The sequence below is a fragment of the Tenebrio molitor genome, chromosome 1, assembly GCF_963966145.1.
Source record: "Tenebrio molitor chromosome 1, icTenMoli1.1, whole genome shotgun sequence".
Lineage (NCBI taxonomy): Eukaryota > Metazoa > Arthropoda > Insecta > Coleoptera > Tenebrionidae > Tenebrio > Tenebrio molitor.
The window spans coordinates 46,766,962-46,794,019 of record NC_091046.1 but is presented as its reverse complement, the minus strand read 5'-3'; the positions used below and the strand labels follow the sequence as shown (position 1 = coordinate 46,794,019).

Sequence of the window (27,058 nt, the reverse complement as noted above, 5' to 3'; positions counted from 1 at the left end):
CGCGAAAAAAACAGATTGATCGCAAGGCTGGCGGAAGAAAGGTTTTGCAAAATCGAAATCGGCCGTGTCGAACCGATTGATTGACGTAACTGGAGGGATTTTGAAATTTTCGGTCCCATTTGGCGATTTTTGTTGCGCAATTGGCGCATGAAATGCCAGTTGAACTATTGAGGTCGTCGCGATAAGTATGCGAAGACAGTCAAGATCGCACTTTTACCTTCGTCGTTTTGCATAACGGTGCCTTGACCTCTGCTGCATCCGACGGTGAAATCCCTCGAAGCCGAGTAAAACCACCTGATTTGTGCGGTCGGTGCGGAGCAGGTTGATTGATTTTAATTATCCGGTGCGTGGAGTGTTGTAAGGTTGCCCTAACTGGGGCAAGCCTTGTTGTTTTCCGTCTTTTGGGAGGACAAATACAGCAGAATTGCCTATTGTTGAAAACCCCACCGAGAACCTCGCTTTATCGCTCCACATAAATTTTTATGGGCCGGTCACAATTTACATTTATTATTATTGTGTTATTGCGCAAACTGGGTAAATCACGTTTAAAATATAATTTGTTGTGTCGAGTGAAACACTAAAACGTTAGATCACCGAGGAAACTTTCCAAGACGAGTGAAACAAGATTCTGTTTTAATAAGAAAATCTATGGAAACAATAGGTCTTTTACAAAACTTATGGCACTAGAAGGACCTGAGATCTACAAAAATCCTACTCGACGTCACTCGAACGAGCTGCTGGGCCAATACGGCGTCCATTTTGTCTTGCTCTGCGCCCCCCTGCGCGCCACGTTCTTCTCCAACACCACGAACGCGGAGGACGACTCGACGGAGCTGTCCCTCATCCACTTGTTCTTCGCCGAGACGTCGATCAGGGGCAGGACCGGCGTGGCGCTCCTCGACGCCATGTTCTCGACCAGGACTGGCTTCCCGAAGGTCTTGTACTTGCGCGCTGGGGCTTCGGAGTCCGACGAGTTGGTCGCGTTCTGGCTTCTGGGGAGCGTCCGCGAGCGGCGTCTCGACGGGGCGGGGCTGGGGCTTCTCGAAGACGACTTCTTCGGGACGGGCAGTTTGGGCCCGAAGACGGAAGCCTCGATCTGGGAGAGCGACCGGTTCCGGCTGCTCTTCGGAATTTCGTCCTTCGAGCTGTCAAAAAGCTTCTGCTGTGCAAATGCAACAACATCAGCGAGTCAACTACTCACGTGGGCGAAGGTTTCTCGTCGACCTTCACCGTCGCGGGCGTCTTCAGGAGGGGCTCGCTTTCGACGAGGCGCTTCGGGTGTTGTCCCAGGTTGTCCAGAGGCCTGGCCTTGCGCTCGACTCTCTCGCGGACCAAGTAGTCGATGTAGGCTTTTCTGTATTCGGGTTGGCACTCGAAGTCTCCTTCCAGTTTCAGTTCAGATTCTCTCTTCAGGGGCCCAGTTCTTGAAACGTTGGGAAAAGGAACATACTTTGCGCTTTTTTCAGTCATGTGGTCCACCTGCAAGACCCGTCGAAGAAGCAACTTTCCTTCACAATCCCCCCACTCACCTCTCCTTCACTCGACAGGCTGCACTCGGGCTTCTTCACTTGCGGCCTCCTCCGAGGAAAGTCCACATATGAAGATTTGTACTCGGGACTGGTCTCCATCTTGCCCTCGCTCTTGAGGTTCCCCTCTTGCGGAGCCGCCCGTCGTCGAGTCTTGGGCGCCTCTTTGGTAAAGTCGATGTAAGCGTTTTTGTACTCGGGATTCAGATCGATTCGCCCCTCGAGGAGCAAATTGTTGGGGGCCTTGACGGTCTCGCTCTTGGACGGCGGCTTCTCCACGAATTGAGTCCTGCTTTCGGTGTCGACCTCCATCGGGCCTTCGCCCTTCAAACTGCTCTCGCGAGTCCGACCTGGAACCGAAACAACTGCAACATCTCCATGGAGACAACCACAACTACCTAGTCTGGCTCTGAGGGGTAGGTCCTCGTGGGTCTCCGTCCCGCGCAAGTTGGGGATCTGGGGGTGGATCTGCTGCTGGAAGGCGGCGGACACTTCAGGAACCACATCGTAAAACCCGTCAGTCTTGAGATTGTTGACCGGCAAGACTAGCTTCCGTCTCTCGGCTTTGTACTCGATGAACTCCTTCCGGTACTCCGGAAGGAAGTCGAGCTCGCCCTCGATGCACAGATTGGTCTCGTTCTTGGTGAGGGGGGGTCGCTTTTGCACCTCGTGCCTCACGAACTTCTCCTGCTTCTCGGTGAGGTTGTCGTGGTCGCCCTCCAGGTGCAGGTTGGTGAACTTCTTGCACAGAGGCGGGCGCGGGGCTAGTTCCAAAGGCACGAATTTCTCGCGGTTTTCGGTGTTGGTGTCCATCTCGCCTTCGAGCTTCAGGGTGGTGGGCTTCTTCAGCAACTGGGGTCTCGTGGTGAGAAGGTACCGGATGAATTTTTCCGCCTGTTCGGTGGTGGCGTACAGCTCGCCCTCTAGCTTCAGATTGGTGGGTTTCTTGACGAGGGGGAGCCTCTCCGTCGCCGGATATTCCACGTACTTCGATCTGATCTCGGTCAGCAGTCTTTCGTTCTCTCTGAAATTGAGTCGCGTTGTCTTGATTAATTAAAATCGCGGCTTTGTGGAGCGATCCCCGTGATATACAGTAATGATTTCCTTAAGTCTTGCCCGTCACGTGAAAATGTAAAAATGAAACACACATTTTACGGACACAGCGACAGTGCTTTCGTGACTGTCTAGAATAGGAGTTGAACTACTTCTGAGGGATTTGCATTCGCTTCATAAACTTAATACCTACCCGAAGTTCTTTTTATTAGGATTTATGATAAATCGATACCGAAGATATTTAAGTGACTTCCCTTGCAGCCCTAATCAATTTTGTCGGCGGACCTACCCTCCAGATTACTCTCTCCCAATTTTCCAAAAATCTGGGTCGACCTTACCTTGGGTTTTCCTTCATTTCGGTTTCACCAGAATCGATAATCGCAAATGAGCTGGTGTTGGGTTTGTTCCGGAGGGGTTTCCCCACCGGATGCTCCACGAATTCCTCTTTGTAGAGCGGCAAGAGCTCGAACGAACCCTCCACCTTGAGGGAGTCATCCGGTTTGGCGGCGCGGACCGGAGATATCTCCTGGAATCATTCATTCTACATCTGAGGGATGCATTCGATGCTCGGGGGGCGGATTACCTCTCGCAGGTCCCCGCACGTGTCGAAATCGTAATAATCCTTGAACCTTCGCGTGTACTCGCTCTTCATGAGCTTGAAGGAGCCCTCGCGCAGCTTGAGATGGTCCCCGGGCCACAAGTTTGCTGAAGAGAAACAACAACAAAAGAGTCACTGGGCGATTTATTGGTGGCGTGGTGGTACCTGACGGTCTCTTTCTCCGGTACAACCAGAGCTCGTCGACGGTGATCCCCGGCGGGAAGCCGGACCTGCTGGTTCTTCGCCCCGCCGTGGCTAGGTCCGGCTCCGAGGAGGAGTTCTTCTTCGTGCTGCAACAACACCTCGGTGAAACGCTCGATACCCGGGCTATAAATAATCATGCTCACTACTAATCGGTGCTTCCTACAAAGCGATCGGCCGGCATGCCTGGGTAGCCACCCCTAATCGAATTAAACCCGACCGCCAGCGCTGGGGGTGCGAAATGGGACTAAGCGAATTCCGTTGCACGACAGAACGAGTACCAGGCCGCAGCAGGAACAGCAGGATGTTGCGGCCACCGCCTCCATCCCCATCTCCTTCCGCTTTCCTTGTCCCGCAGTGACAAACGGAATCACGTGCGAGGCGATAGGGTTGGGAGTGCGGATTTGCACCCCAATCGAGTCAGACTTGCGTCGCCGTGACGTCTCCGCGTCGACCCCCTGACCCAAATCCGGCAGGAAATTACAATTTCGGGATTCGGCCCCGGGAGGGTGCAGTGCACCGGCTCAAGGTCGGGGGTTCACCTAAATCACCGGCCTTAATCTGAGACGGTGATCGCACGTGATTAGAATGGCCTAGCAGAAAAATAGATCAGGGGCACGCGACGCGGGGGCGGTCATCAGGGACGGGGTGTCGGTCGAGTGATCAATCATTCGGTTCGCGAAAATAGAATCATTGGGGTCAGCGGAATTTGGAATTTTTCAAGTTTTAGTAACCATTTTTATCAGTCAAAAGTCGTCGACTTATCTAAGTGTAGAATAGGTAAAGAGATTGTGAATGGGACAAACAATGATTGTCAGGAATGTCGACGGTTTTCGGAATAACCTGATAAAATCAGTTTCATTTAATTTAATTAAGAAACTGATTGTTTACCGTTTCAAAACTGATTAAACAGATCGATCATAGTTTATTAGATTTCCTGCTACTAAAACTATCTCAAGATGGAAATCCTTTTTAAATTTGCAGTTCTAGTTTGATTAATTTTCTCTAATGCGAAACAATTTTTTTATTCGAAGAAATTGAAGCATACGCCGTATAACTAAAATTAATTCATTTTCAGTGTCGCCAGTACGTTGACGTTAAATGGTTATTGATTCTCTAGTTTATACAACCCACGAAAGAAAAGAGTTCAATTATTTATGCCTAATACACCGGAAGATCCGGAAATTAAATTGTTTCTAATGTTGTACAAATTTGTGCTTCTGAGAAAACTTCCTTCTTACCGTCGACAAATGAAGGAGGGTTGAATATTTTTCTAGGTTTTAATGTCCACAACGATTTTTATTCGTCCACATTTATTTTGGTTTGGGGAGTTAGCAGAAAAACTGTATAAAAAAATACACCGATTTGCGGTTTTTATTTATTATTAAACCCTCTTAACTCAAAAATGTCTTAAATTGAAATTTTAAGTCCCTCACTTTATGACTTTTAATGATTGCGATAAATTTAGTGGGTTGACACTCCCGAATAATTGGTACGCCTCCTCATTTGTCAAAGAGTTGTCTGTTGATTCGCTTTCTAGGTTAAGATTCTAGAAATAAATAGTGACTATTCAATTCACCTGTTATTTTTCAAATATTAACCAATAAAAGAGCAGATATGTACTTTCGTAGCCTAGCAACAGAAAATTCCAGCGAATATTCCACTCGTGAAAATATAACTGACTATTCCACTAGTGGTCGAGGTGAATATTTTAAACAAACCTTGATTATTATTTTTATTCAAAGAAATTATTACTTTCTTACGAAGTTAACTAAACAATGAAATCATGTGTAACATAGATTTGCGAACTAGCTTTGAAAATTTTTATTTTAATCATTGATTTGGTTCATTGAATAGTCTGTTGAATACAACTCGTAGTCAAAGATAGTAGAATATTTTTCCGATGGTATCACTTATGGTCATTACGCTTTTGAACACCATTCGTGCTACGCACTCATGGTGTTCATAAAGCGAATGACCATTCGTGATACCACCACAAAAATATTCGACAATCTTTGACTACTCGTGGTATTATAACTGACAATTTTATTTATTTTGACTTTTGAACTGTCACATTTGAATTTGTCAGTCAAGTGTATCAATATAAAATCATAAATGTGTTGCCAACCGAACAAAAATAATTTCAATCATTAAAAGTCACCCGGTACTTTTCACTACATATTTTGAACGGCAATAAGACTTCATATGAGATAAATAAATTAGTATTTTTATGGGATTTATATTTAAAACATTTTTATTGTATAAAACACGAAAGAAAAAGGTAAACACGAGAGCGTTAGCTCGAGCTGTTTACGGTTTCCTTGAGTGTTTCAAGCTAATAAGACAACGAATGCAATACAAAATTTTATCCACAACCAGGTAAATAGAAAGAATCACGTTTTTCCTTTATTTTTTTGGAAAATTTTTATTTGACATTTTCAAATGACGTTAGTGTTTTATTAATCCCATAAGAGCAGTAGAATTATGACCTCGTAATGTATCGGTTGTGGATAAAACTAATTTATGACATTTTGTGATTAATTTTTCAAAATTTAATTAACAATTAAAAAAAAGTCAATTTGTAATATTTTAAATGCTGGGAAACTTCTAATTTATTGTCTAGAAGAACAACTTAAACGTTAGGGGATGTAGCTCAGTGGTAGAGCGTTCGCTTTGCATGTGAAAGGCCCCGGGTTCGATCCCCGGCATCTCCAACTTTTTTTTCATTTTTTTTCATTTTTTTCAACTACATATCCTTACTATACTTACTTTTCCATTTTGATTAAACGTCTAAATTACAGTTGATCAGATTCCTCCGCCGCCGTTCGAAATTAGCCGTGATGTTATTTCGTTTCCACCAGCCGATAAGCTACTGCAATTACCGTCACGTAACACAACTTCCGAACGCATTGTATCAACCAACAACACTTGACCGCCGTTCCGTGGAAAACAAGCGCTTTTCTAGAGACCCTTCGAAGTTGCACTTACCACATTTGCGCAAAAGTCGAAACCTTGAATCAACCTGTAAGAATGTGACGACCTAAATTTAGACCGTTTCAACGAAAGTTACACCGAGTCTAAAGGGTTGATAAATACCAACGTTCGGGGTAAAGTTCGTACTGGTGCTAAATATAAAAGAGTTCTCCTTTCGCCTCGTTAAGTATGCATGAGATGGTCGTCGCGAGTCAATCAAAGTGAATTTAATTAGAAGTTGGTTTTTTCGTGACGGTTCTTGTCGGTCTTTCGACCTTTTCACGCAGAAGTTGTGAATAATGCATTTGTCGACGAGTACAGTCAGTCGCGGAAATAATGCTATGTACAGTTAGTTGCAAAAAAAACGGGAAACGAAAATTTTCCTAATGTAAATTTGGTGTCATTGAATTTTGACGTTAATTCTAACCTATTTCTCATAAGGTTTCACACTATGGAAAAATTCTAAAAATGTGTCAATTTTATTCTGACAGTTCCCGTTTTTTTTGCAACCAACTGTACAGTGGATCGGACAGGTAGTGTCGACGATTGCCGAGACGAGAGTTGTGCGAAGACTTTATTAAAACTGAATTACACAAAATATTGGGAGAACATACAAAAATAAATAACAATCGGGGTTGGTAACTAGGTGAAAATAATACAAATGCGGCGGCTATCAAAACTCCAGTCCTTTTCCCAGGCCGGCCCAGTGGTCTGGCACTTCCAGGAAGTACCTGTGCATGGCCTCGATGAACCTCTTCTGGTACTCCTCGGGCGACACGATCGTCGGCAGCTTGCCTTGCCCTCCCAAAATACCACTCTTCTTGACCATCGTTTCGAGCTTCTTGTCCCAAGTGAAAGTCCTGATGTAATCTGCGCCCAAAAATCATCTCTTGTCTGCACGATCGACCGCGCACTTACCGATAATCCCCAAGACAAGTTCTTTGTTCTCCGAGTCCAACCCCACCAGCAGCGAGTAATCCATGACGGACTGCGCGGACAAAAACTCGGTGTCGTTCTGGATCGCAGCCGTCAGCACGGCCTTGGAATGTGGCAGAATGTACAGTGGGGCATCGCACGTCACTGGAATTGCGTCCTAAGTCATCACAAAAAACCAAAGCCACAAACCCACTTTTCAAGAGATTCTCGTCGAGCAGCACGATCTCGCCCTCTTGGTTGTCGGGATTGACCATCCTGTTCCTCATCGACCCCTTCAGGTCGAACTTCTGCGAGACCGTCCTGTTGTAGAAGAGGTTCTCCATCACCAGCAGATTGGTCCTGAGCGAGGCGTTCGAGTTGTTCTTGAAGATGACCTGGTAGATCCCCACAATCTTCCCCAGCAGCGTCGGCTGTCCCGTCGAGTAGCACTTGTGCATGTAGGTGAAGTAATTGGGGGCGGACTCCAGGAACAACTGCACTTCCGACTTGGACATGTCCTTGAGGACGAAGCGGTCGTCGGCGGTCTTGGCGAAGTTGGAGCCGGACTTGCCGCCCCTCGCGTTCCACTGGACCGACCTGCTCAGCGACCTGATGTAGCCCTCTTCGCCGATGGGCAGGACTTGCGCCCTCAGACTCGCGAACTTCTCCGCGAAGTAGATCCGGCAGAAGAAGTTGCAGTGGGCGTCCTGGAACTGCACTTCGATATGTAGATTCTTGGACTTTTTCGCGTCTTCGGTTTTGTCGGCGGCTGCGTCGCCCGGCTGACCGCAATCCGAACCGGAAGAGCTAATCGGGGAGCTGAGGTCGTTCTTCGAGTCTTTGTTCCGGAGGAAGCCCAACAGACCGGACGCTTTGTCGTCGTTGGTCTCGCTCTTGTCCTGACTCTGGCTCTTGCGCTTGACCACAGGACTGGGAGTTTGCTCTGCGGCGTTCTTCTTCGATGTTATCTCCTCGAAGGACTTCTTGTAGTCGTAGGAGTTGAGAGAGTAGGCGACAATCGAGCTCGGCTCGCCTTCGTACACGACGATCGGGACCGAGACGCCTGTCGGTAGAGTGTAGTGGTCCTGGGTACTGAAAGGACTCTGCAACTCGCTCCTTACACCTGATCCTTTCTCCTGTGTCAACTTACCGGTATCAGAGTCAGCGCTGTCGAAGACGGCAGCAGTTGCGACAAAATATTCTTGACGCTCTTCTTGTCAGTGTCTTTCCTCGCGTCAGCTTGGTCGTCGTTGTGCGACATGACAGTACCGTCGGACTGCGACCTCTGGTGGCACTTCGGCGAAGAAGACACGCTCGAATCGTCGCCCTCCGGTTGGTCCAAGCTTTTGATTTTTTTCGCGACACCGACTGAGGCGCTCTCGGCGTGAGAAATGTCAGTTTCTGACAGCGTCTTGTTCTCGGGTATCGTCGGGCTCTCGAGGTCGCTGTACGAAGTCCTGTCCTTCCTCTTGTCGTTGTCTCTTTTGCGCGCCGCCTCCGACAACCTCAAATTCCAAACCTCCACCGTCTCCACGATCAAGCGTTTTATGCGAATGAGAGCGTCCGAAATCTTCCAGTATGCCAAGCAGATACCCCCTACGAAAGACAATACACTCTACATGTCAGGTCAGGTCAAGTCAGTACCATTCTCCTCGAAGTGCTTTTTCTCGATGGTGGGCGAGGTCAGCTTCAATTGCACTTCCTCGACCTTCTGCTTGAACTGCGCCTGCTCCTTCAGCAGCAGCTGTTTCAGATTGCCCAGTCCTTCGACTTCCACCGGCATGCACGCCAACTTCTCCAAGATGAGCGAGTAAATCTCGTGTCCTTTCTGGGCCATGGTTCTGATCTCGTCGATAAGCTCGGCCTGGTGGCGCTCCGTGTCGTGCTGGAGGTAAATAATGGGAGGGGGCAAGGAGATGTCCCAGATCTGTATGGACGTGTACCTGGAAAAAATGTCAAAACGGGGGCGACAAGATGATGGGCAGACCTACTTGAAGGACGCCACCGAGTTCTTGAACCCGAAATACTGATAGTGGTCGTGGTGGAGGCTGTGTCCGCAGGGGGTGTTGCCCCGCCTGCTGTACACACCGCCGTAGAACTTCAATTCTAGGTATTTGGCGAAGGAAAAGGACCAGGTGTCCGCCGACATGGGGACCACCGGCGAGACGCCTTGACACTTGGTGCACCAGGTCCACATCACGATGTTCTCTTCGGCGAACTCGTTTTCGAAGTGGTTGAGAGAGATGCTGACGCAGCCCGCGTTGTGGACGAAACGTCGGATGTGTTTAAACATCGGAGTGCCGCAAGGTTTCGAGGGGCAGTTGTAGGTGGAGCGGAAACAGTACCTCTCGAGGAAACAGCCGAGCGGGATGTCATTCGATCCGTAGAAATTCATATTGACGATCCTACAATACGTCAAAATTCAGCCGCGAGGTGGCGCTTCAAATGACAGTTTGACAGTTTACCACGGATTCACGCAAAACGCCGGAGAATTGGTCGACTCGTGGCTAAAACTACAAAATAATACTGAAAGTCTTTGGTGGTTGTTTATCTCGAGGACGTCCTGCTTGTTGTAGTAGTTCTTGTCTTTAGTTTTTAGTATTTCGTCGTCCAGATTCAGCGAGGGTTTACACAAGATCTGTCGTTTGGCGTAGCTGCCCCCGCAAGCTCTGAAATTTGCCAGCAACGCTTGGATGTCGTTATTGTCGATGCTGGTGGTGATTTTCGCCACAAGAAACGGGTGCAAAGGTTTGGTCTGGCGGAAACAAAACATCAAATTAAATGTGGCGACTCTCACCGGTACTCACTTCTTTTTTGGCCTGTCTCACATCGTCTTCGACCTCTCTCACGATCTTAGCTTTGGTCTTGCTGGTAAACTGCTCGCTGAAGAAAACTTCAGACGGGAAAAACTTCCGGAGTTTGCACTTCCTCCCAAATTCGGTCTCCAAGTACGGGACCGAGAACATGAGATAGGGCGAGATGCACAGAATCGTGTCGTCCAGCGACTTCCTGAAGTTATTCGAAAACGGCAACTCCGCCACCGAGAGCGTCTCTTTGCTTTCCGGCAACTCAGTAAAGGAAGACTGTAAAGGATCGGTGAAGTCTTGAACCGCTTCGCTGTTCATTCTCTTCCCTTCGTTGTTGTTGTGACCCACTCTGGGTTCGACGCTCCTCACAAAAACGTCATCGTCGTCGTTGAAAACATTATCGTAGCTGTACTTCATGTCATTTTTATTTTCGACAGTTGGCAACGTGGGAGAACTCTCTTTGCTGTCATCGAGAAACTCGCAAGTCGAGTGGGGAGGTCGCGCGAACTCGTCCATCAAGAAAGACTTCTCCAGGCGCCAGTTGTAAGTGGCGAAGAGACAGAACGAGACGACTTTCTCCAATCGGGCGAGTTCGTGCTTGGCGCCGCCCCTCAACAGCACCGTCCCTCCCAGGTGCGCCACCGAGAGCCCCTCGAAAAACATCAAAGTCTTGCAACCGCCCCTGTCTATGTCGAAACTCTTCAAGTAGAACTTCTTGCAAGAGCCGAGCCTGGGGCGGCCTATGTGGGCGTCCACCGCCGTCACCAAGTCCGCCTCCGTGCACCTGGCCAACTGGTCTAAAATCGTCTGCTTGACGTTGTGAACCAGGGTGATTCCGTGCTGACGTAACAAATCTTGCGCCAGTCGAGACACGTTCCTGTGCACTAGAACTATGTCGGGTTGCAGAGCGACGATTCTAGCCGCGACGTGCCGCAGGTATTCGTGTTCTTGCATCAGGACCGGCTCCAGAGACATGAGGCGTCCTTCGGTTCTTTGGTACACGATGGAACACTGCAACAGGAGGATTCGGGGGTTGTCGATCTCAGTGGACATCCCTTTGTGGGCGACATTTTTGCTGCAGACGATCCCGCTTACTAGTGCGGTGTCGGTGCGGTTGCCACCGGACAGTTTCTTGAATTTGATGTAGTGGCGGATGTCCAGGTCCTCGGCGTCGTGATTCTTGTCTTAAAAACACTTTTCAGTCGAAATTTTGTCACTTTCGGGCAAATACCTGGTCTGATGACGTTGATGATTTCGTGGCAAAGGGGCAAGATCACGTCGGTCCAAGACAAGGACAAACCGTTCGCCGACAGTAGTTGTTTCAAAAGGCCTTGTTCGTGTTGCTGATAGGCTTCAGTTAACAAATTATGAGCCAGTTTTTCGCCGTTTTCTTCGCGCAACGAAGAGGCGTGGTGCCAACCTGTCAAAATGAAAAAGACAGTTGGTCACACTGCACGTCAAATATTTAAAATGTCTGCACTGACCGGCCTCTGGGACAAACTCTCTTTGTTCCGACGTCCTCACCGTGGTAATTTCGGCGTCGCAACAATTCACGTCGTTCGAATTGACAGATTGGATGCTGTAAGTCGACGCTGGGGGGCGCGACAGGTAGACGGTGTTGGCCTCCACGTTCAAGTCCAGCAGGTAGGAGGAGGAAGAAGCGAGTTGTCCCCGATTCTTCACCGAAGAAATCTGCTCGTTGTCGGAATCTACAAATAATTCGGTCAACGTGGTGCACTAAAAAATTAGTGGAAATACCGGTGGTACTGGACTCGTGCGGGACTTGCTGGACCCACATGGGCTCCTCTTGATTGGGAGTTTCGAAGTAATTGTGACTGGCTGAGATTTCCGGTGTGACGAATGAACCAGGTTTGTAGAGGGCGTAGCCGTCAACGAAAGAACAAGGGTCGGAGACGCACTCGATGTAGCCCCCTTCTAACAGGGCTTGACTTATGGCTGCGGCTTGCACGCGACTGTTCGCCTTCTGTTGACAAATCAACCAGTCCACCAGTTCGGAGCCGAGGAAACAGTCGGTGTAGGTCCTGAGGCGGTACTTGTGGGTCCCCAAAGGAATCCCCGTGGTGGTCCTGGATATTTCTTCGAACAAGGCGCGCAGAGAAACGGAATTTTGAAGCGCCTTGCACTTTTCTTCGGTCGTCAGGTACATGTTGGACTGCCTGAAGAGAAACAACCGAGATTGAGAATATTTTTAACGAAGTGAATATACCCCGATGCGAATCTTTCTTCCTGGTAACCCACGGAGATCTTCCTCCGCAAGATATTGCCGACTTCGACCGAGTCCTTGTTCAGATTTTGGGAGGAACTGTCTTGCGTGGCCGCCGTCGGCGAGAACAGCGCATTGCCGCCGAATTTGCTCTGCAAATTCTCCTGCAAAATTTTCAGATCGGTGGTTAGATCCGCGCCCACATCGGACGACTGCAAGTACGACAAAACTACTTTGCAGCAGTAAGTGCAGACGCGTAAGTCTCCAGTGCAGCCGAAAATTTTGCCAGGAATTTGCTGGTTGCAACACTGCGAGCAGAAAATTTGGCCGCAGACGCGGCAATGATGGCGCCGCCTGAACGTAGTGAATCGCTCACAACACTCATAACACTCCTTACTCACTGAATCCGGCATCCAGTACTGTTTCAGCTCGGTGTCACAGTAGTCTTGCAGGTTCTGAAAGCTATCGACTTGAAAGAGGCCGCGGGTGAGGGGGCAAAAGTCTCACGTTGCTTTTTAGCGCTAGCAGGTTGCTGATCCGCTTCAAAACGTTCGGCAGGCTTCTGCCCTCGTTGACGTCCACATGGTAAGGAGCCGAGGACGAGTCTGACGACGCCTCGATCGCCCAAGTCGGCAGAGACTCTTGGGAGATATTGTCAGAACTCGATGCGGCCCCCGAGGGTTGCTCATCAGGCGTAGTTACTTTGTTAAACTTGAAGATCTTGGTTATGAACTGGCCCACGCTTTGGGGCTTCTCTTCCGATTGAATGGGGGCGAATTCGGTCAGTTTGGTCGGGGACTGCAGATTCTTATTCATCTTGAACGGAATTTCGACACGCAATCACATATTAACTGTTAATAACAGAAATAAATATTGGAACACAGTCAGCTGACTTGTATTTACAACCTATAAATTAACTGTCAAAAAAACGTCAAAGTGACATCTCTAAAATTTACGTCATCCGGCCAAAGTTACGCATTAACAATTTAAAAACATGGATGGGTCATTATTTAAATGTCCTATTGTACCAGAGATTTATTTTTTGTTGTTAATTACAGGTGCTTTTATTGTTTTTTAATATGTCCTCGGTCAAGGCTAAATGTTGCCTTGTCAGGGGCTCGTGAGAGGGCGCACCAAAAAATGGAATGTACAAAATACAAACACCCCGCCGTTTTCGATTTTGTAAATTTAAAAAATGCAAAACAGTTGGGTAATAAAACAAAGTGATATTCCTTTGTGTTAAATGATTTAAACACTTTTAGGTTGAATAAATTTGTTGTGGGAAAATGCGTTTGTATTTAAATGTGGGCAAATTGCTGGTGTTTCCGTAGTTTGAGGGTTTTGGCCGTCGAGGTTGGTGCGCCTGCGCGAAGAAGTGGGGCTCCAACCAGCCAAACGTCAAGTTTGTTGTAGATGTGTCGCGGAGCTGTAATTATTTATAAAGTGATCGCGTCGGAGGAGTGTTGTCGTAGCAAGGTGTTATAAACAACAGACTCTACCGTTGGCAAATTCAAGTGATGTGTTTTCGGTGCAGTGTACACAGATAGGAATATTGAAAACCGAAGTTGGTGCAGTGTTTACGAAAAATAATATGACTGAGTTGTTGGTGTCCCGAGGTGACACCTTTCCCAGATCGTTTTTGGACACATACCGTGCGAGCCGGACCAGTGAACAGTTGTACAATGATCTAAAGTCGAGTAAGAGTGACGAATTAGTTCTGCAAAATCCGGCCGACATTCCAATCGCTGCGGAAATCCATCATGGTCACTCGGAGAACCTTCTGGATGCGTCGGGGGGCCTCTCGCCCACCGAAAACGACATCCTCGACGCCCAGGAGCTGATCCTGCCGAGGAGCACCCGGCGGAGGATGCGTCTGGACAACGCCAAGACTGTAGATCCGGAGGACAGCGTCAGGGAAATCATCACAGAAAATGACTTCCGCAGGTATAAACTGTCGCCAAAGCGCCGATTGACGATTTAATTAACCCGCCAGTCGATTTAAATTTCATTCCGGCTCGGCGAAGGTTTGCATCAATTACCTCCCAGGAAGTGTATTATTTGCTCTAGAACTCTTCCTGTGCAAAATAATTCCAGAATTTCTGCGAACCGGGTGTTTGTCCAAATTCCGACCCTCCCGAAATCGTCACTTATTCGACCCCCACTTACCTACTTAACAAAAGCGCAAATAACAGAGGGTTCGCACCGTTCCCTTTATTGCTCCCCACCCAGACCCTTCCCTGTTCCGTTAATTAGTTTTGTGTCCTGGAATTAACATAATCCCCCGACTTGGATATGAATATTTACAAGAATTCCATCCCAACAATGGGACATTTCATGGTAATTGTACTTAAATTATTACTTCTGCTTTCTTGCGATTATCATGACGCGTCTCAAAAATTCGAAATAGCTTGTTTGTTTTGGCCCAAAATGAGATTCCTCCGGTTGTTTTCCTTTTACCAAAGACTCGCTCCAGATTTTGTCTTAATCTGACGAGACATTGACCCAGGATAAACGGCGTGGGAGTCGCAGTCTTTCGAATTCATGAATAAATGGAACAGTGGAGCAAAATTGTTGCTTTGCAACAATGCAACTACACCGCCAATTACTTATGTTATTTCGTTTTTAATTATATACGGGGTGAATCAGCAGAGTTTTCCATGTTACGGCGCGTGTCGGTGGTGAATCGATGTCCAAAAATAAATTCCCATTTGCATTATAGTGTAACTAATGTGATTAAATTTTTTAGATCGAGTCTTGCATCAGAGGAAGTTTGTTAGGTTGCTTAATTTTCTCGTGGGCTTGGTGCGCTTATCTAGTCTTCGGGTTTACTACTTTTCCAAACATATTTTTGATCGATTCAGGAAATTAATTAATTGATTGTCAAGTTTACTCCACACCAGATACGTTGTCGGCTCGCCGAAACAAAAACGAGTGAAGATTACGAGTTATATAATGTTGATTTATGGATTACCGATTTGCGCAACTTTATTGAGTGTTTAAAGAGGATTTTGCTCGCTTAAAAGTGATTAAACAACTCGAGAAAAATTAACACTTCGATTTTCATTTTTGTGGAACTTTCCAACCTCATCAATATTTCTTTACGATTATACATCACACTCTTGGTGTAACCACCTGTTGCGTCGGATCGACCCATCCGATAATTAAGTGTCGGGACGAAAATCGACCAATTTTTTTGAATAATGTACTTTTTCTTGAATTTTTCAAGGCTCGTTCCACTTCGAACATACTTTCGGTCATGTTTTAGTCAGGGCGAAGTGACCCGGTTATTTGTGGGGACTTCCCAGAAGGTGCCACCCCAGCATTAGGGTGTTGAGCCGTTGTGAAATTCATTGCTCCTCTCCCAGAATCTATTTTCAGTTTTGAGCGCAGAGTATTAAAGCAATCCGTCTAATTTGCCGGAGTAATCGAGTGTAGGAGGTTTAAAGAACCTAATTCGTTAATGGCCCCCAAGTAACGAGATATGCACCGACAGTGGCGTAGATAAGGGGGGGGTCCAGGGGGTCCGGACCCCCCCCAGAGCTCATCCATATTCTTTCACAACTGAATAATACTTTTTTTAAAATGAAGGTGGCAAAAGTTAACTAACATTTCAGCCTGCTAAAAATGATAGTGGCAAGAAAATACTTTTACTAAAATATTTTTTTCACAACTTTTTTGACAGTTTAGTTTAAAAATTTTTCCAACTTTGTTCCAAAAATGGTTTGAATATTTTCATCTGAACAAAAGTTAAGAGGGGGTATAAGTTTTACCATGCAATTACCTTTGGCACCTTTGCACTGTACCTATACATAAAGTATTGAAAAAAAAATCACGATTTAAAAATTGAAAGATCGACTACATAAAATGCATTCACGTTGTTTTGGCCTAATGGGAGGCCATGGAAATGTTGCATTTAATTTTAGTAACGGTGTCTGTTGAATTAGGTTATATTTTTTTAAGTTTGAGGTTATAAATAGCGTCAATGTCTAGTGCATTTTCGTCAGTTTTACTACTTTGCAATAGAAGAATACTCAGACATCGCGGGAAATTCAGCAACATGTTATGTTCATTTTAATAGGTCCGCATGTCAGGCACTTTAGTGACAGAAATCAAACAGTGTGTCCAACGTTAAAAAAATTAATCATGGCCTCTCGTTATACCAAAACAACGTGAACGTTGCCTGCCTGCCTAAGTACTGTCGCGAGCAATAAATTTTGGTCGTCAATGTCATTTCAAAATTTGGTGTCACAAATTAAAGAAAAATCCCTAGCGGATTATGTCCACGTCAACAAAGTGTAAAAAAATGAAAATTAATGTCATACGACATGATGATAGGTTATGATATTTAGGTACGACCGTTTTACAATGTGATCGCGGACCAGGACCAGATTTGCGATATCGTTTGGCGCTTTTAAAATTGGTGAAGCAAAAAAAGACTTATTGAAATGATGTTTCTGGTTTTATTTCTCAGTTACAAGTGCGATATAGAACTAACAAGGGTTTGCGTTAGGGGGGGTGGTAACCCCCACCAGTGGTAGGGCTAACGGCCTGAACACAATGGACCATTTAAATTGCGTCAAAGAATGACATTGATGACCAAAATTTAATGATCGCGACTATACGTACGTATTTGTTTAAATCATGATCTTTTTTTAATTAAAACAGCATAATTTTTGGCGATTTTTTTCCGTGCTGGACTATTTATCTAAAATTGTTCTTTGAGGTTTTTTTTTTTTCAACATGAGTATAAACAATAAACATGTGTTCCTTCAAGTCGTATTGTGATAATTTCATATTCTAGTGTTATAAGTAGGAAACTACATTGAAAACCAAAAACTTAATGCAAAAGTACGTGGACCCCCCCCAAAGCAAAAAGCTATCTACGCCACTGTGCACCGACATTGCCGTCTGTTTTCTGATTTATACGACTTCCTTATGGCAAGCTCATCCGGGTGAAGCTCAGAACACAAGAAGTGTCTTATTTTGGAAATGTTGCATTTCGACACCGAAAACACGTTTTTCCGAACGAAACAATTAATACGTTGGTTGTAAACCGCAAGTTTTAACATTCCGAACGTACTGAACCCGTTACAATAACAGAATGTAATGTTTTCGTGTGGTTCTAATTCGTTTTAAATTGTTCACGTTTTATCTCCTGTTTTCGTAACAAAAAAAAATTATCGACTCTCAAGGTGACCGACTGATGGACACCGAAATGTGAAGAGATGACTTAATTAATAATTATAGATTTTGATTTAATATTTTGATTACTGTTTGAGAAGGTGAACAATGGTCGGGGATTTCCTGCACGATTCTCTGCGGCAATGATTACTTGTTTCGTCTAACTTGTTTTTGAACAATTTCTTTGATCGTCTTTTGATGTTTTCCGCCCAAAGGGAATATTTTTGGAATGTTTGTGTCTATAAAAGAACCATATCGAGAGTCTTCTGGAATTGTGCGGCTTCATAATTTTATTGTGTCGACTATGTCGATCCGTTAAAAGCGTCAAATCAGATGTCAACAGTCAAGTGTCAAATTATTAAATCTTAGCGTCACTTGCGACTTCGAGGTCTTAGTTGTTTTGTTTGTGATTTTCTTCAGTTTTTATGTATTCTAATTAGTTTTTATCATTAAATGAATTACATAACCTCTGTTTTTGTATTTGGTACCACAATATTCTACTTGAGATACGTTCTTTCTTATATACTCCAATTTTTTTTTAAATCAATTGTCAAAGTGTTGTCATGTTGGTATAAGCCACTGGTTATTTGATAGTTATTAGATTGGCAACGTAAAATGTCAACTGTATGTCAGTCATTTTGATGTAAAGGCGCTTGCGCTATTGAAGGCGCAATTATATTTAAATAAAAATACAAAGTTAAATGAGTTTCCGAAAACAAGGACCTAACACAACGAGAAAAATTGGCTATGATTGGATTACGTGAAGAAATGCAGACAGAAAAACCGACCATGCTAAATTGCAGTAAAGATGCACACATCATATTCGAGGTATTTTCTTTTAATATATGGGTTCGTCACTGCGAGGAAATGATTAGAGAGGACTGGAAAAAATTGATGGGAAATCTACCAATTGAGGACATTCCTCTTCCGCAGAAACATATTCGGAAGACGATTGGGGGTTAAATTCTGAAAATGAATAGGTAAACTGCTTATATAACCCATTAAATAAATTCCCATTTTCCTGTATATGTTAATTTGCACTTTTTAGTGTGATTATCGTCTTTATTTCTTGTCTTTTGGTATAAAATTTGGTTACACCTGAAACTTTTCTGACATTTGATAATTACTGATATAACCACAAACCTGATCTAGGGAGATTTTACGATAGAGTGTCCCGAAACGAAAGGTTTTAGGGTGGTACAGCCTGGTCTTTGAGTGAATTTTGACATTGACAATTGATTTAAAAAAAAAAATGGACTATAGACACTTTGTATCATTATTGTAATTAATATTAAACTTTTTTAAAAATGTTGAATTTTGTGCGCTTCTGAGAGAAAGAATTTTCCAAAATAAAATGTTTAAAACACAATGGAGTCTACCAAATTAGTTGATTCTTTAACTACGGGATTTTTTTCATGTTTATGAAATTTGTGATAAAACTCTTTTTGTAATTTTTCCATATGTTATTACATACTTGTGTACATTTCACTGACATTTTTGTTGTCCAAACGAACGTCTTGGAGGAATTAACGGATAGATTAGATAAAGCCGACAGTTGATCGATCGTTCCGAAGAATAATGTCAACAGAAAACATTTTTGTTTTATTTTCTACACGAGTCCAGAGTGCCTAAATTAAACACGTCTCACCTTTGCCTCGACGAGCCCAGTTTTCACTTTTCTAAAACGCGATTTCACCTATTGACCTCATAATTAACGCGAACTCGTACGACCCTTTGTCGTCTCGTCTATTTTATCTAACGTAACGCTCGACGAAAATAATGTTCGACTTTCTTGAGTCGTAACGCGTTGCATTACGACCCGAGGCGAGAAATCTCAAATTCGATACGAAATATTTATAAATATTCAATAGCACGAAAGTCTACGACAAGGTGAAGATTGTATTTATTGATACGTGTGACGACATCGATCGGACAAAAAATGACGTAAGTTCGTATTTTTAATCAACGAAAACATCGATTTGGATATTTTCCGTGCAAGAAACTTTTCTTTCTTTCGTTTTCAATTCCGCGCACACATTCGGGTGGATTTTTCCGTAAGAGCCCGACCAACTGACGCACCATTCGTAATAAATAAAAACCCTCCGAAGGAAAAACGCACCGACAAACACGCAAAGCTTTGTCTTTTGATGGATCCGTAAAATCGAATCCAAGCGGCTGTCAGTGGTTTCAACGTGATCACCCGAGATTTTTTCCGTGCATTTCACGTTTCGAAATTATCTGGTCGGAAACTGGTCCGACATTTAACGGAAGTTTGTTGTTTATCGACGTTCGCACTCGCTGAGGATATGTCTCCGTTTCAGGTTCGTCCTGTTCAAGACGCACTTCGAGAGGTATTTCTATCTGGCCAAGAAGTACGAAGAGGCGAGGAACAACGCTTACTATTTGGAAGAGAAATACCACGAAGTCAAGGTAAGTCGGTCAGAAATATCTCAAGGACGGAGTGATTTTTCTCGTTCGGATTTAGATGGAGAGGGATGATCTCATCCGGCAAAGAGACAGGCTTAGCAAGAGGCTGGAGGCGAACGAGACGTCGCTCAGGGAAAAGGAAGATGAAGTTTTCCTGCAGTTCGAGAGGGTGGTCTATCTGGAGGAGCAGTGCGACAAGGTAAATAAAGACGGGGGAAAAACGCAACAGTAAAATCACTCAAAAGTGGTTAATACAGATTCGGAGAGCTTAGACCCTTTGCAAAATATTTTTATAATTATCTGCAGAGAAAATCAATTTGTTTAATTTTGTCTAATTTTAAACAATTAGAATTTACTTCTTGTTAAAATGAAACACTTAACTTTCGACTTCATCCATTTTCATCAGATGCAACAAATGTTTTAGTATCATCGCAAGCGATAGTTTTATTGCTTCATTCTTAAGTGAAATCTTGTATGTTACCTGATATTAATAACAGCAATTCTTTATAGTATTTTTGTTGTACCAACATCTCATAAAATTTTATTACTGATGATTTAGCTTTGGTACTTATAAAAGTTGTCGAATTACCTGGTTTTAGTTCAGCTCTGAGAACTGAATGTTTTCTTGAATGGTAGTTTCTACTTGCTTGGCTAATTTTACCTGAAACAATTAAATATCAACTTAAAACGTAAATCTAGTCGAGTAAGAATATTTGACGAACGAAAGTCATGGTTCTGGAGAAATTTTAGTTGGGTTCTGTTGTTGTTTTATGTGGTATAAACAAAACCAGAATATAACGCTGAGCTATTTGGAATATTTTTGGTCGCAACTTACCAATAAGACAACAGTAAATAATTCCTCACGTAACAGAACGTTAATCGAACTACTCATTATATTTGAAAAAATGCAAAAATTAGTTGTTTTTCGACAGGTGCCAATCACCGGGGGACCAATTAACCGAAAATCTCCAACGACTTTTTTGAGTCGCTCTTTCCGATTAATTATTTAATAGTTGGCACACTAGAATTTCAACATAATAGCGAACTTTCACTCCTTGCCCATTACAAGCAACTCTTGTTATTTTGATCGATCCCTTCCCGTGTCCAAGACTTCCTTATTTGAACGAGACGCCGACTCGGACCGTCCAAACTTTCTTCGGCTCTTCGGCACCTCTTTTGTCCCGATAAAGCGTATTTACGTTCGGTTTGTTTGTAAACGCGTTTCGCCACACTCCTAATTATACACGTGACGTATGCACACTGTCCTGATAAAGTTTGAAAAAACAGGATTCCGACCACTTACGTAATCCTTCATTGACGTCGCCGTCCAGACATTTGGAATTTTTTGTAGGAACTGCAATTACATGCCGGGTCTTACCGTGACCTTGGGGGCCCCACTAAAAACGAGTTTAAATACCTGGTCGATTTATTTCGTAACGTCAACATTTACACAAGTCCTCTCGAGGGGAATGTTTAAATAAACGCAAAACACACCCTAGTTTTTTTCTGCGTTATTTGTCAAGGCAATTCGGAACGGTCGGTTAATTTCGGGGTTTCGGTCTCGATTAGATCCCCAGTTTCGCCTAAATATTTAAAAAAATCTCTCTTTTTGTGGACTTGTTAAGGTCGAGGTTCGGCTTACGAAAGTGCAAAAAAGACGCGGTGAAGCGTTTTACTGCGCGGCTCTGCAATGTAAATAGTATCTTCTCTTGTATATTTTCACGAGATTGTTAGTTTTTGTTAGGTTAAGTGATGATTTCGCCGAATTTTTTCAATTAAATTAAAACTCGAGTAGGCGTTGCAAATGCACAAATAACGTTGACACTCACTGATTTGACCCCAAACTAATTCGTAAATTGCCATAAAACGGTATAATTAAAATTCGTTGTATTTCTCACATTAAAATGTATCGAAATCTTCCAAAAACATTTTACAAATCCGTCGTCTGCGCTGATCGTAATAACAAGTCGTGCCAATCGCTCAAAACTCTGCGTCCGGAAAAAAGTCAAAATATCGGTAGATGTCACCACCTCGCGCGTTATGGGAAACTGTAATAGTATTACAGAAATTACAGAAGGAAAAATTTATTCAAATTGTCAAAATTTAAATGTCTAGCTGTTTCTAGCGAATACAAATTGATATCACAAAATGATTTACATTATTGTCATTGAAGTTCTTATTGTATTTGTTATTTTGACAATCAATGACAATTGATACTTATTCGAGTTTCAAACCCTTTTTATGTCTAGCTGTTTCTCGCGAACACAAATTAATATTACAAAATGATTTGCACCGATTATGATTGAAGTTCTTATTGTATTTATTGTTATTTTGATAATCAATGACGAATTAATGGTTGACATTTATTCTAGTTGTAAACCTTCCGTAGTTATTACAGTTTCCATTCATTCGCGATCCAACTGATCCAAGTGCCTCTGGTGGCTATTTCACATCGAATGGCACGACTTGTTATTATCGGCGCGGACGACGTACAAATCAATGCAATTTTATACTACCAACCGTTGGTAATACACCAGTACCAACTTACCGTTTAGAAATTTGACATTTTTCGAGTGCGTTCACAAATGTTATTTATTAAAAAGAAAAAAAAAATTCTTGTGTTGTGAAACAACTAAACAAGATAGCGACCTCTTGAATATAAGTGATACCTGGCGTCGTATGCTTTTATAAAATTGTTGGTTTGTGTTGATTTCACCGGATTTCTTTATCAAAAATTACATTTCCCCATAAATACTTTGAAAAGTAGAGTAGGCGTTGACAACAGTACGTGTGACACCTACAGTTTTTTGACAGCAAAATGGCAGTGCAGAAATGAGGTTACGCTTCTAGATCTTTGGCCTCGCCACGTTCGACTATTTAAAATTGACACAAAAATTCCTTAATTTTTGACGGGTCGAGCACGGTACCGTCGCAATAAATTATTTTTTCACCAGGCCACAATTAGTTTTTTATTTGACACAAATTACAGCTTTGGAATGCGCATTTCGAAAAACCAGATTTTCGCCCTGTCTCTGTTCGCAGATGATTAAAAAAAAATCCCAACGTTTAATATCATATTTGCGACATTTAGAAATCATGTCATGACTGACGAGGAAATTTTAATTGTCGATTAATCGCGACGCTTTCAGTTTCGACGGAAGTGGCATCAACTTTCCTTTTATATTCGGCACGCACCTACACTTTACATCGATTATGGTCGATCACGGATCGAATTGTATCTAGTCGATTTTCTTTCGCAGTTGAAAGCCGAGAAAGAGAAGTACCATCAGCAGAAGTTGGCCCTCGAGAAGGAAAAGGACGCGGTGTACCGACTGGTAAGTCGAGGAGGATCGTCGAGGGACTTTTCCGAATGAAATATGTGTTTTCGTTGCAGATGACGGAACAGGCGCGAGAATCGGAACACACACGTCGGAAACTGGAAAGGGCGCGTCAGGAAGTGTTTCATCACATGACCAGAATAAAGTCCGAAAAAGAAAGCTTAGAAAGAGAGGTGAGGAATGGCCGCCGCGGGAGCAATTAAATAATTTTTGCTAACGATCACGACGCGTGCTTTCACCGCTTCGGCGTTTCCTTATTGTTGCTAACGTTGCGATCTTTTGGCAGAACGACCAGCTAAAGGAGGCGCTCGAGGCGGAACGCAAGGGTATGAGGAAGTACCTGAACCAGATGCACCAGAGGAACAAGCACGTCGAGAACCTGGAGGAGCAGGTAATTTGTCAGTCGAGTCGAGTCGCGCGACGTGTTACCAAAGAGGACGAGGCATGAGAGTATGCAGAGCGCTCTTTTGTTACATAAACGTTAATAAGGGCAAGGCTGGAAGCGGGTCACACCGTCGAGATGCGATTATTGCTTTCACCGAGCTGATACGCGATTGTTCTGTGAAATATTTCTGGGGCATATCTGTTTTGGTAATCTGTTACATCCTGAGCTGTTTTTTTCTTTTGTCGCCGAGTTCTCGTCGATCTCTCTTTCAAGGTACCACCGTTGTGTCAGAGAAGAACGCCAATGCAATGAAAATTTTATTCGAGCGCGAGTAGCAAAGGTCCAAAAGTCGATCCTTGCGGTGCACCAGATTCGACCAAAAATTGAAGATCTCGATCGAACTGTCGTGCGGCGTGATCAACTGGTTCGTTTTCCATTGGGAAGCGTTTTAGTTCCGGGGGTTTTTGTCTCGTCTGCGGTGTTCTGTTCCGGTAAACGCGGATTTCTTTTATTTTTCCGGTTTTTTCTCGTGTCGTCCACACAAACCGTTCCAATAACAGTCGTTCAATAGTTTCGACTTGTCCACGAGCGATTTCTATTTCTTTTAATCGACGCAACCTCGATGAACCCCATTAATTCAGGAGCAGTATCCAATTAGTCATCGTACGGGGTTTCGTCAGTGTTAATTCGTCATCACTCACTAAACCAGGTTACTAATAAGAATTCAAAGTCGACGGTGGTGGCACTGTTAACATTGTTCTGCCACACTAGGGCTACCCGTTACGTTTTGAATATTAAAATGTTATCGTCTTGTTCTGTTGTTTCGATCTCGATAAGCCCATTTAAATTATTCATTAATCTGTTCTGCAACATTGCAAATTGTATTTTGCAATAAAAAAATGGAAGCTTCAGACACATTGAATCTAATCTAGTTAGCTGGTGTCAAATGCAGCCCGCCGTGAACACTTATCCGAGGTATTTCCCCGACGTCAAGTGGAAATATCTTATTTTGTTTGTGGTTTGTTTCGTATCTCTTCTCTTCGACGCATCTCGCAATCTATCGACGCAATAACTGTGCGATTAACGCGTGCAAAATTAATTTTAGAATTTGCAACGATAATCTTGTTGTTGTGATTCATCGTACTTTGTTTGCAAATCTGTTACTTTCCGTAAACAAGTGAAGTAAGTAATTGTCGAGGAACGATCCGCGGTCGGCTAAAATTAAATCGATGACCCATGGCAGCGCTTTCCTTGTCAAAAATGTGGAAAAGTGTGCCAGGACAGGTTTTTTCGCGTAGTTTATTACGTCTTTCACCTTGCCGAAAACCGCCCACGCTAATTTGGTGACCTTGCGTCTAAACGAATAATCGACTCCATTTCTCACCGGTAGAAAACGTATAATTAACATTTGTGACGATAAAGAGCCACCAGCGACAAGGTCGCCCCGATCGAACCGTCTGACATTTTTGTTTTGTTGACAGCTCACGGAATGCCAGAACCAGACCGAACCGTTGACGTCTCAATACCAAAAAGCTCTCCAGCACCTCGCCACTTGCAAGAAATGTTCAGTGTGTTCGTACGCCAAAGCCACATACAGGAAAAACAGCCGCAGATACGAGTAATTGTCAAAATTAAATTGTTTTGAACGGAAATCTGGCGTGCTGCGTACAACATAATTGTCACAATTCATACACGCCTGGTTTCCTATTTTTCCCTAAAAAAATATCATCAGAAGGTCACTGTAGCGGTACATCGCATTTTCCATTCGTTTCACCCTTGCGACGGATTATCGCCTGTCATTTTTGCAATTTATGACAGCTGTCAGTTGATCCGTCGTCCGTCACAAGTACCCGAGATGATAATTTTTTTTGTTGGTTAGGTTTAGATTTTACAATTGGTTGAATTCCAGTCGCAAACTGTTGGGCTGTCTGCAAACGCCGTTCCTCGAGGTGAGGAACATGATCAAGCCGCCCCCGTCTCCGATCCACGGGGACGGCGAGGCGCTCTCCGAGTGGTACTGTCACTTTGACACCCCCAACAGGAGCGAATACTCGTCGTTGAGCATGCCCTTCGCCGAATTGGCCATCACTTACGTGGACGACACTTCGGACACGTCGTCGCAGAGTCTCAGAGATCAAGACGTCGACCTGGACCACGACGATTCCTCCAGTCAGGCGGCCTGCATCAGCAGGAAGGGTACGTTCAGTTTTGGCACGCGTCAAAAGTCAGCGTTGGCAACTTGACGCCGTTAAAAACAAAGTTGGCGCAACGAAGTAACTAGTTATTTGTGGAGCATTTTAGAAGAGATGTTTTTAAATAATTCGTGAAAAACCTTGCCTAAAGTCGGTATTCGCTTGACAACGTTCGACAAGTTCTTTTGTACAATTGCAGGCTGTCGCATTTTGGACAACAATGGAATAGCATTGACCTTAGCCATTGTGCGGTTCTCCCATCCTACATTGGTGTGTTTGCAGGTTTCGGAAGCGATTCGGGTTTCTCGTCGGACCTGTGCGTGGAGTACAAGAGCAACGCGGCCACGCCGAAGGAGAAGTTCAGTCCGAACGGAACCCTGGACGAAGCGGACTGTGCCAAACTGACCCGTACGAAGTGGACGGCGTCCTTCAGGAAGCTAATCAACCGCATCAGAAAGTAAACTGGCGGCAGAAGCACAAAAGAAATTAGCATAACAATAAAAAGAGATAATTAGTCGGTGTTTCAAAGAATATAAGACTTGAATAACTATTAGACAATTGAATATCAAGATGTTTTTAGCAAATTTTTCGAATTTCGAGATCGCGATCCCCCACAAGTTTCAGAATGTGTCAAATTGTTGAAATTTTAGGATCAAACAATACGTATCTCCTGTTTTTTATGTGTACCGAGATTTTTTCGTAGGGAAATGTTTAATACTCCGCCCGTAGGTTGAATCCAACGTTTGTAGTTCATGTTACATAAGTGTGTTACACAAATATTACGAATATTATTACATAGGAATTGAGCTAGTTGAAGTGACACCCGATTCTATACTTTCGTTAGAATATGATAGCATTTAAAAGAAACACTTTATACGGTTTCGTTATTGTGATGACATTTTTTGAACAGCGCGTGCTACTTAATACGTTTACTTAGTATTTATTCTTGCCTTTTTATATACTTGTATAAAAAAAATCCACGAATATCCTGTTTTATCGTTACAACTCTGTAAGTGCCGTCCAAGTATTTTTTACTGCAGTTTATGTCCATGTTAAGTATTATTTCATTTAATACGGTGGCAGCTTTAGTTTTACGGACTATTTATTTTGACCATTCCATTATCGTCTTAAGTTGTAGAATCAATCAAGGATCTGTGTAAACACGTACGCAGACTGGCAGAAATTTGTGATAAAATAAAATGACTCGTCTATACAACGGTTTTTCTTTTACCTCATCC

General features: G+C 43.8%; 3 protein-coding genes, 1 long non-coding RNA gene and 1 other non-coding gene across 7 annotated transcripts; 2 read left to right on the top strand and 3 right to left on the bottom strand.

Annotated features, from left to right (window-relative positions):
* Window positions 1-626: 626 nt before the first annotated feature.
* LOC138139533 (uncharacterized) lies at window positions 627-6,466 on the bottom strand. 3 transcript variants are annotated; one of them, XM_069059853.1, is made up of 8 exons: window positions 6,148-6,466; window positions 3,343-3,467; window positions 3,163-3,284; window positions 2,918-3,105; window positions 1,925-2,550; window positions 1,530-1,876; window positions 1,202-1,479; window positions 627-1,145 (listed from the first exon to the last, which is right to left on the bottom strand). In XM_069059853.1, exons 1-8 carry the CDS (start codon window positions 6,153-6,155, stop codon window positions 722-724), a joined length of 2,118 nt encoding a protein of 705 aa, XP_068915954.1. In that variant the 5' UTR covers window positions 6,156-6,466; the 3' UTR covers window positions 627-721. The 3 variants fall into 3 exon arrangements, with proteins under 3 accessions (XP_068915954.1, XP_068915947.1, XP_068915958.1); XM_069059846.1 differs by having other exon boundaries at window positions 1,530-2,550; XM_069059857.1 differs by lacking the exon at window positions 6,148-6,466 and adding an exon at window positions 3,525-5,430 and having other exon boundaries at window positions 1,530-2,550.
* TRNAA-UGC (transfer RNA alanine (anticodon UGC)) lies at window positions 6,021-6,092 on the top strand. The gene has a single exon. It is a non-coding gene; the product is annotated as a tRNA-Ala (tRNA).
* Window positions 6,467-6,912: 446 nt separating the features above from the next.
* On the bottom strand, window positions 6,913-13,231 carry fab1 (fab1 kinase). Its single transcript, XM_069059673.1, has 13 exons — window positions 12,805-13,231; window positions 12,301-12,752; window positions 11,832-12,250; window positions 11,558-11,782; window positions 11,305-11,493; window positions 10,074-11,257; window positions 9,732-10,021; window positions 9,258-9,671; window positions 8,911-9,209; window positions 8,417-8,862; window positions 7,481-8,369; window positions 7,270-7,431; window positions 6,913-7,221 (listed from the first exon to the last, which is right to left on the bottom strand). The coding sequence occupies exons 1-13, from the start codon at window positions 13,111-13,113 to the stop codon at window positions 7,025-7,027; spliced, it is 5,475 nt and encodes a 1,824-aa protein (XP_068915774.1). The 5' UTR covers window positions 13,114-13,231; the 3' UTR covers window positions 6,913-7,024.
* Window positions 13,232-13,662: 431 nt separating this feature from the next.
* On the top strand, window positions 13,663-27,036 carry LOC138139434 (myosin-10-like). Its single transcript, XM_069059712.1, has 9 exons — window positions 13,663-14,241; window positions 19,800-19,908; window positions 19,964-20,104; window positions 23,166-23,240; window positions 23,300-23,416; window positions 23,530-23,634; window positions 25,110-25,246; window positions 25,538-25,824; window positions 26,103-27,036. Exons 1-9 carry the CDS (start codon window positions 13,889-13,891, stop codon window positions 26,279-26,281), a joined length of 1,503 nt encoding a protein of 500 aa, XP_068915813.1. The 5' UTR covers window positions 13,663-13,888; the 3' UTR covers window positions 26,282-27,036.
* On the bottom strand, window positions 20,768-21,838 carry LOC138139528 (uncharacterized). Its single transcript, XR_011162325.1, has 3 exons — window positions 21,548-21,838; window positions 21,356-21,488; window positions 20,768-21,302 (listed from the first exon to the last, which is right to left on the bottom strand). It is a non-coding gene; the product is annotated as an uncharacterized lncRNA (long non-coding RNA).
* Window positions 27,037-27,058: the final 22 nt, after the last annotated feature.

What these genes read in the sequence shown, in the direction of transcription:
- LOC138139434 (XM_069059712.1), top strand. Translation starts at nt 13,889, where the DNA reads ATGACTGAGTTGTTGGTGTCCCGAGGTGACACCTTTCCCAGATCGTTT. An exon ending in ACAGAAAATGACTTCCGCAG is followed by an intron (nt 14,242 to 19,799) that starts GTATAAACTGTC and finishes TCTCCGTTTCAG; the next exon opens with GTTCGTCCTGTTCAAGACGC. An exon ending in TGGAGGAGCAGTGCGACAAG is followed by an intron (nt 20,105 to 23,165) that starts GTAAATAAAGAC and finishes TTTCTTTCGCAG; the next exon opens with TTGAAAGCCGAGAAAGAGAA.
- fab1 (XM_069059673.1), bottom strand. Translation starts at nt 13,113, where the DNA reads ATGAATAAGAATCTGCAGTCCCCGACCAAACTGACCGAATTCGCCCCC. An exon ending in TGCTAGCGCTAAAAAGCAAC is followed by an intron (nt 12,753 to 12,804) that starts GTGAGACTTTTG and finishes GATAGCTTTCAG; the next exon opens with AACCTGCAAGACTACTGTGA. An exon ending in GCGTTTTGCGTGAATCCGTG is followed by an intron (nt 9,672 to 9,731) that starts GTAAACTGTCAA and finishes GACGTATTGTAG; the next exon opens with GATCGTCAATATGAATTTCT.
- LOC138139533 (XM_069059846.1), bottom strand. An exon ending in CGTGCGGGGACCTGCGAGAG is followed by an intron (nt 3,106 to 3,162) that starts GTAATCCGCCCC and finishes GAATGATTCCAG; the next exon opens with GAGATATCTCCGGTCCGCGC. An exon ending in GCCTGTCGAGTGAAGGAGAG is followed by an intron (nt 1,480 to 1,529) that starts GTGAGTGGGGGG and finishes CGGGTCTTGCAG; the next exon opens with GTGGACCACATGACTGAAAA.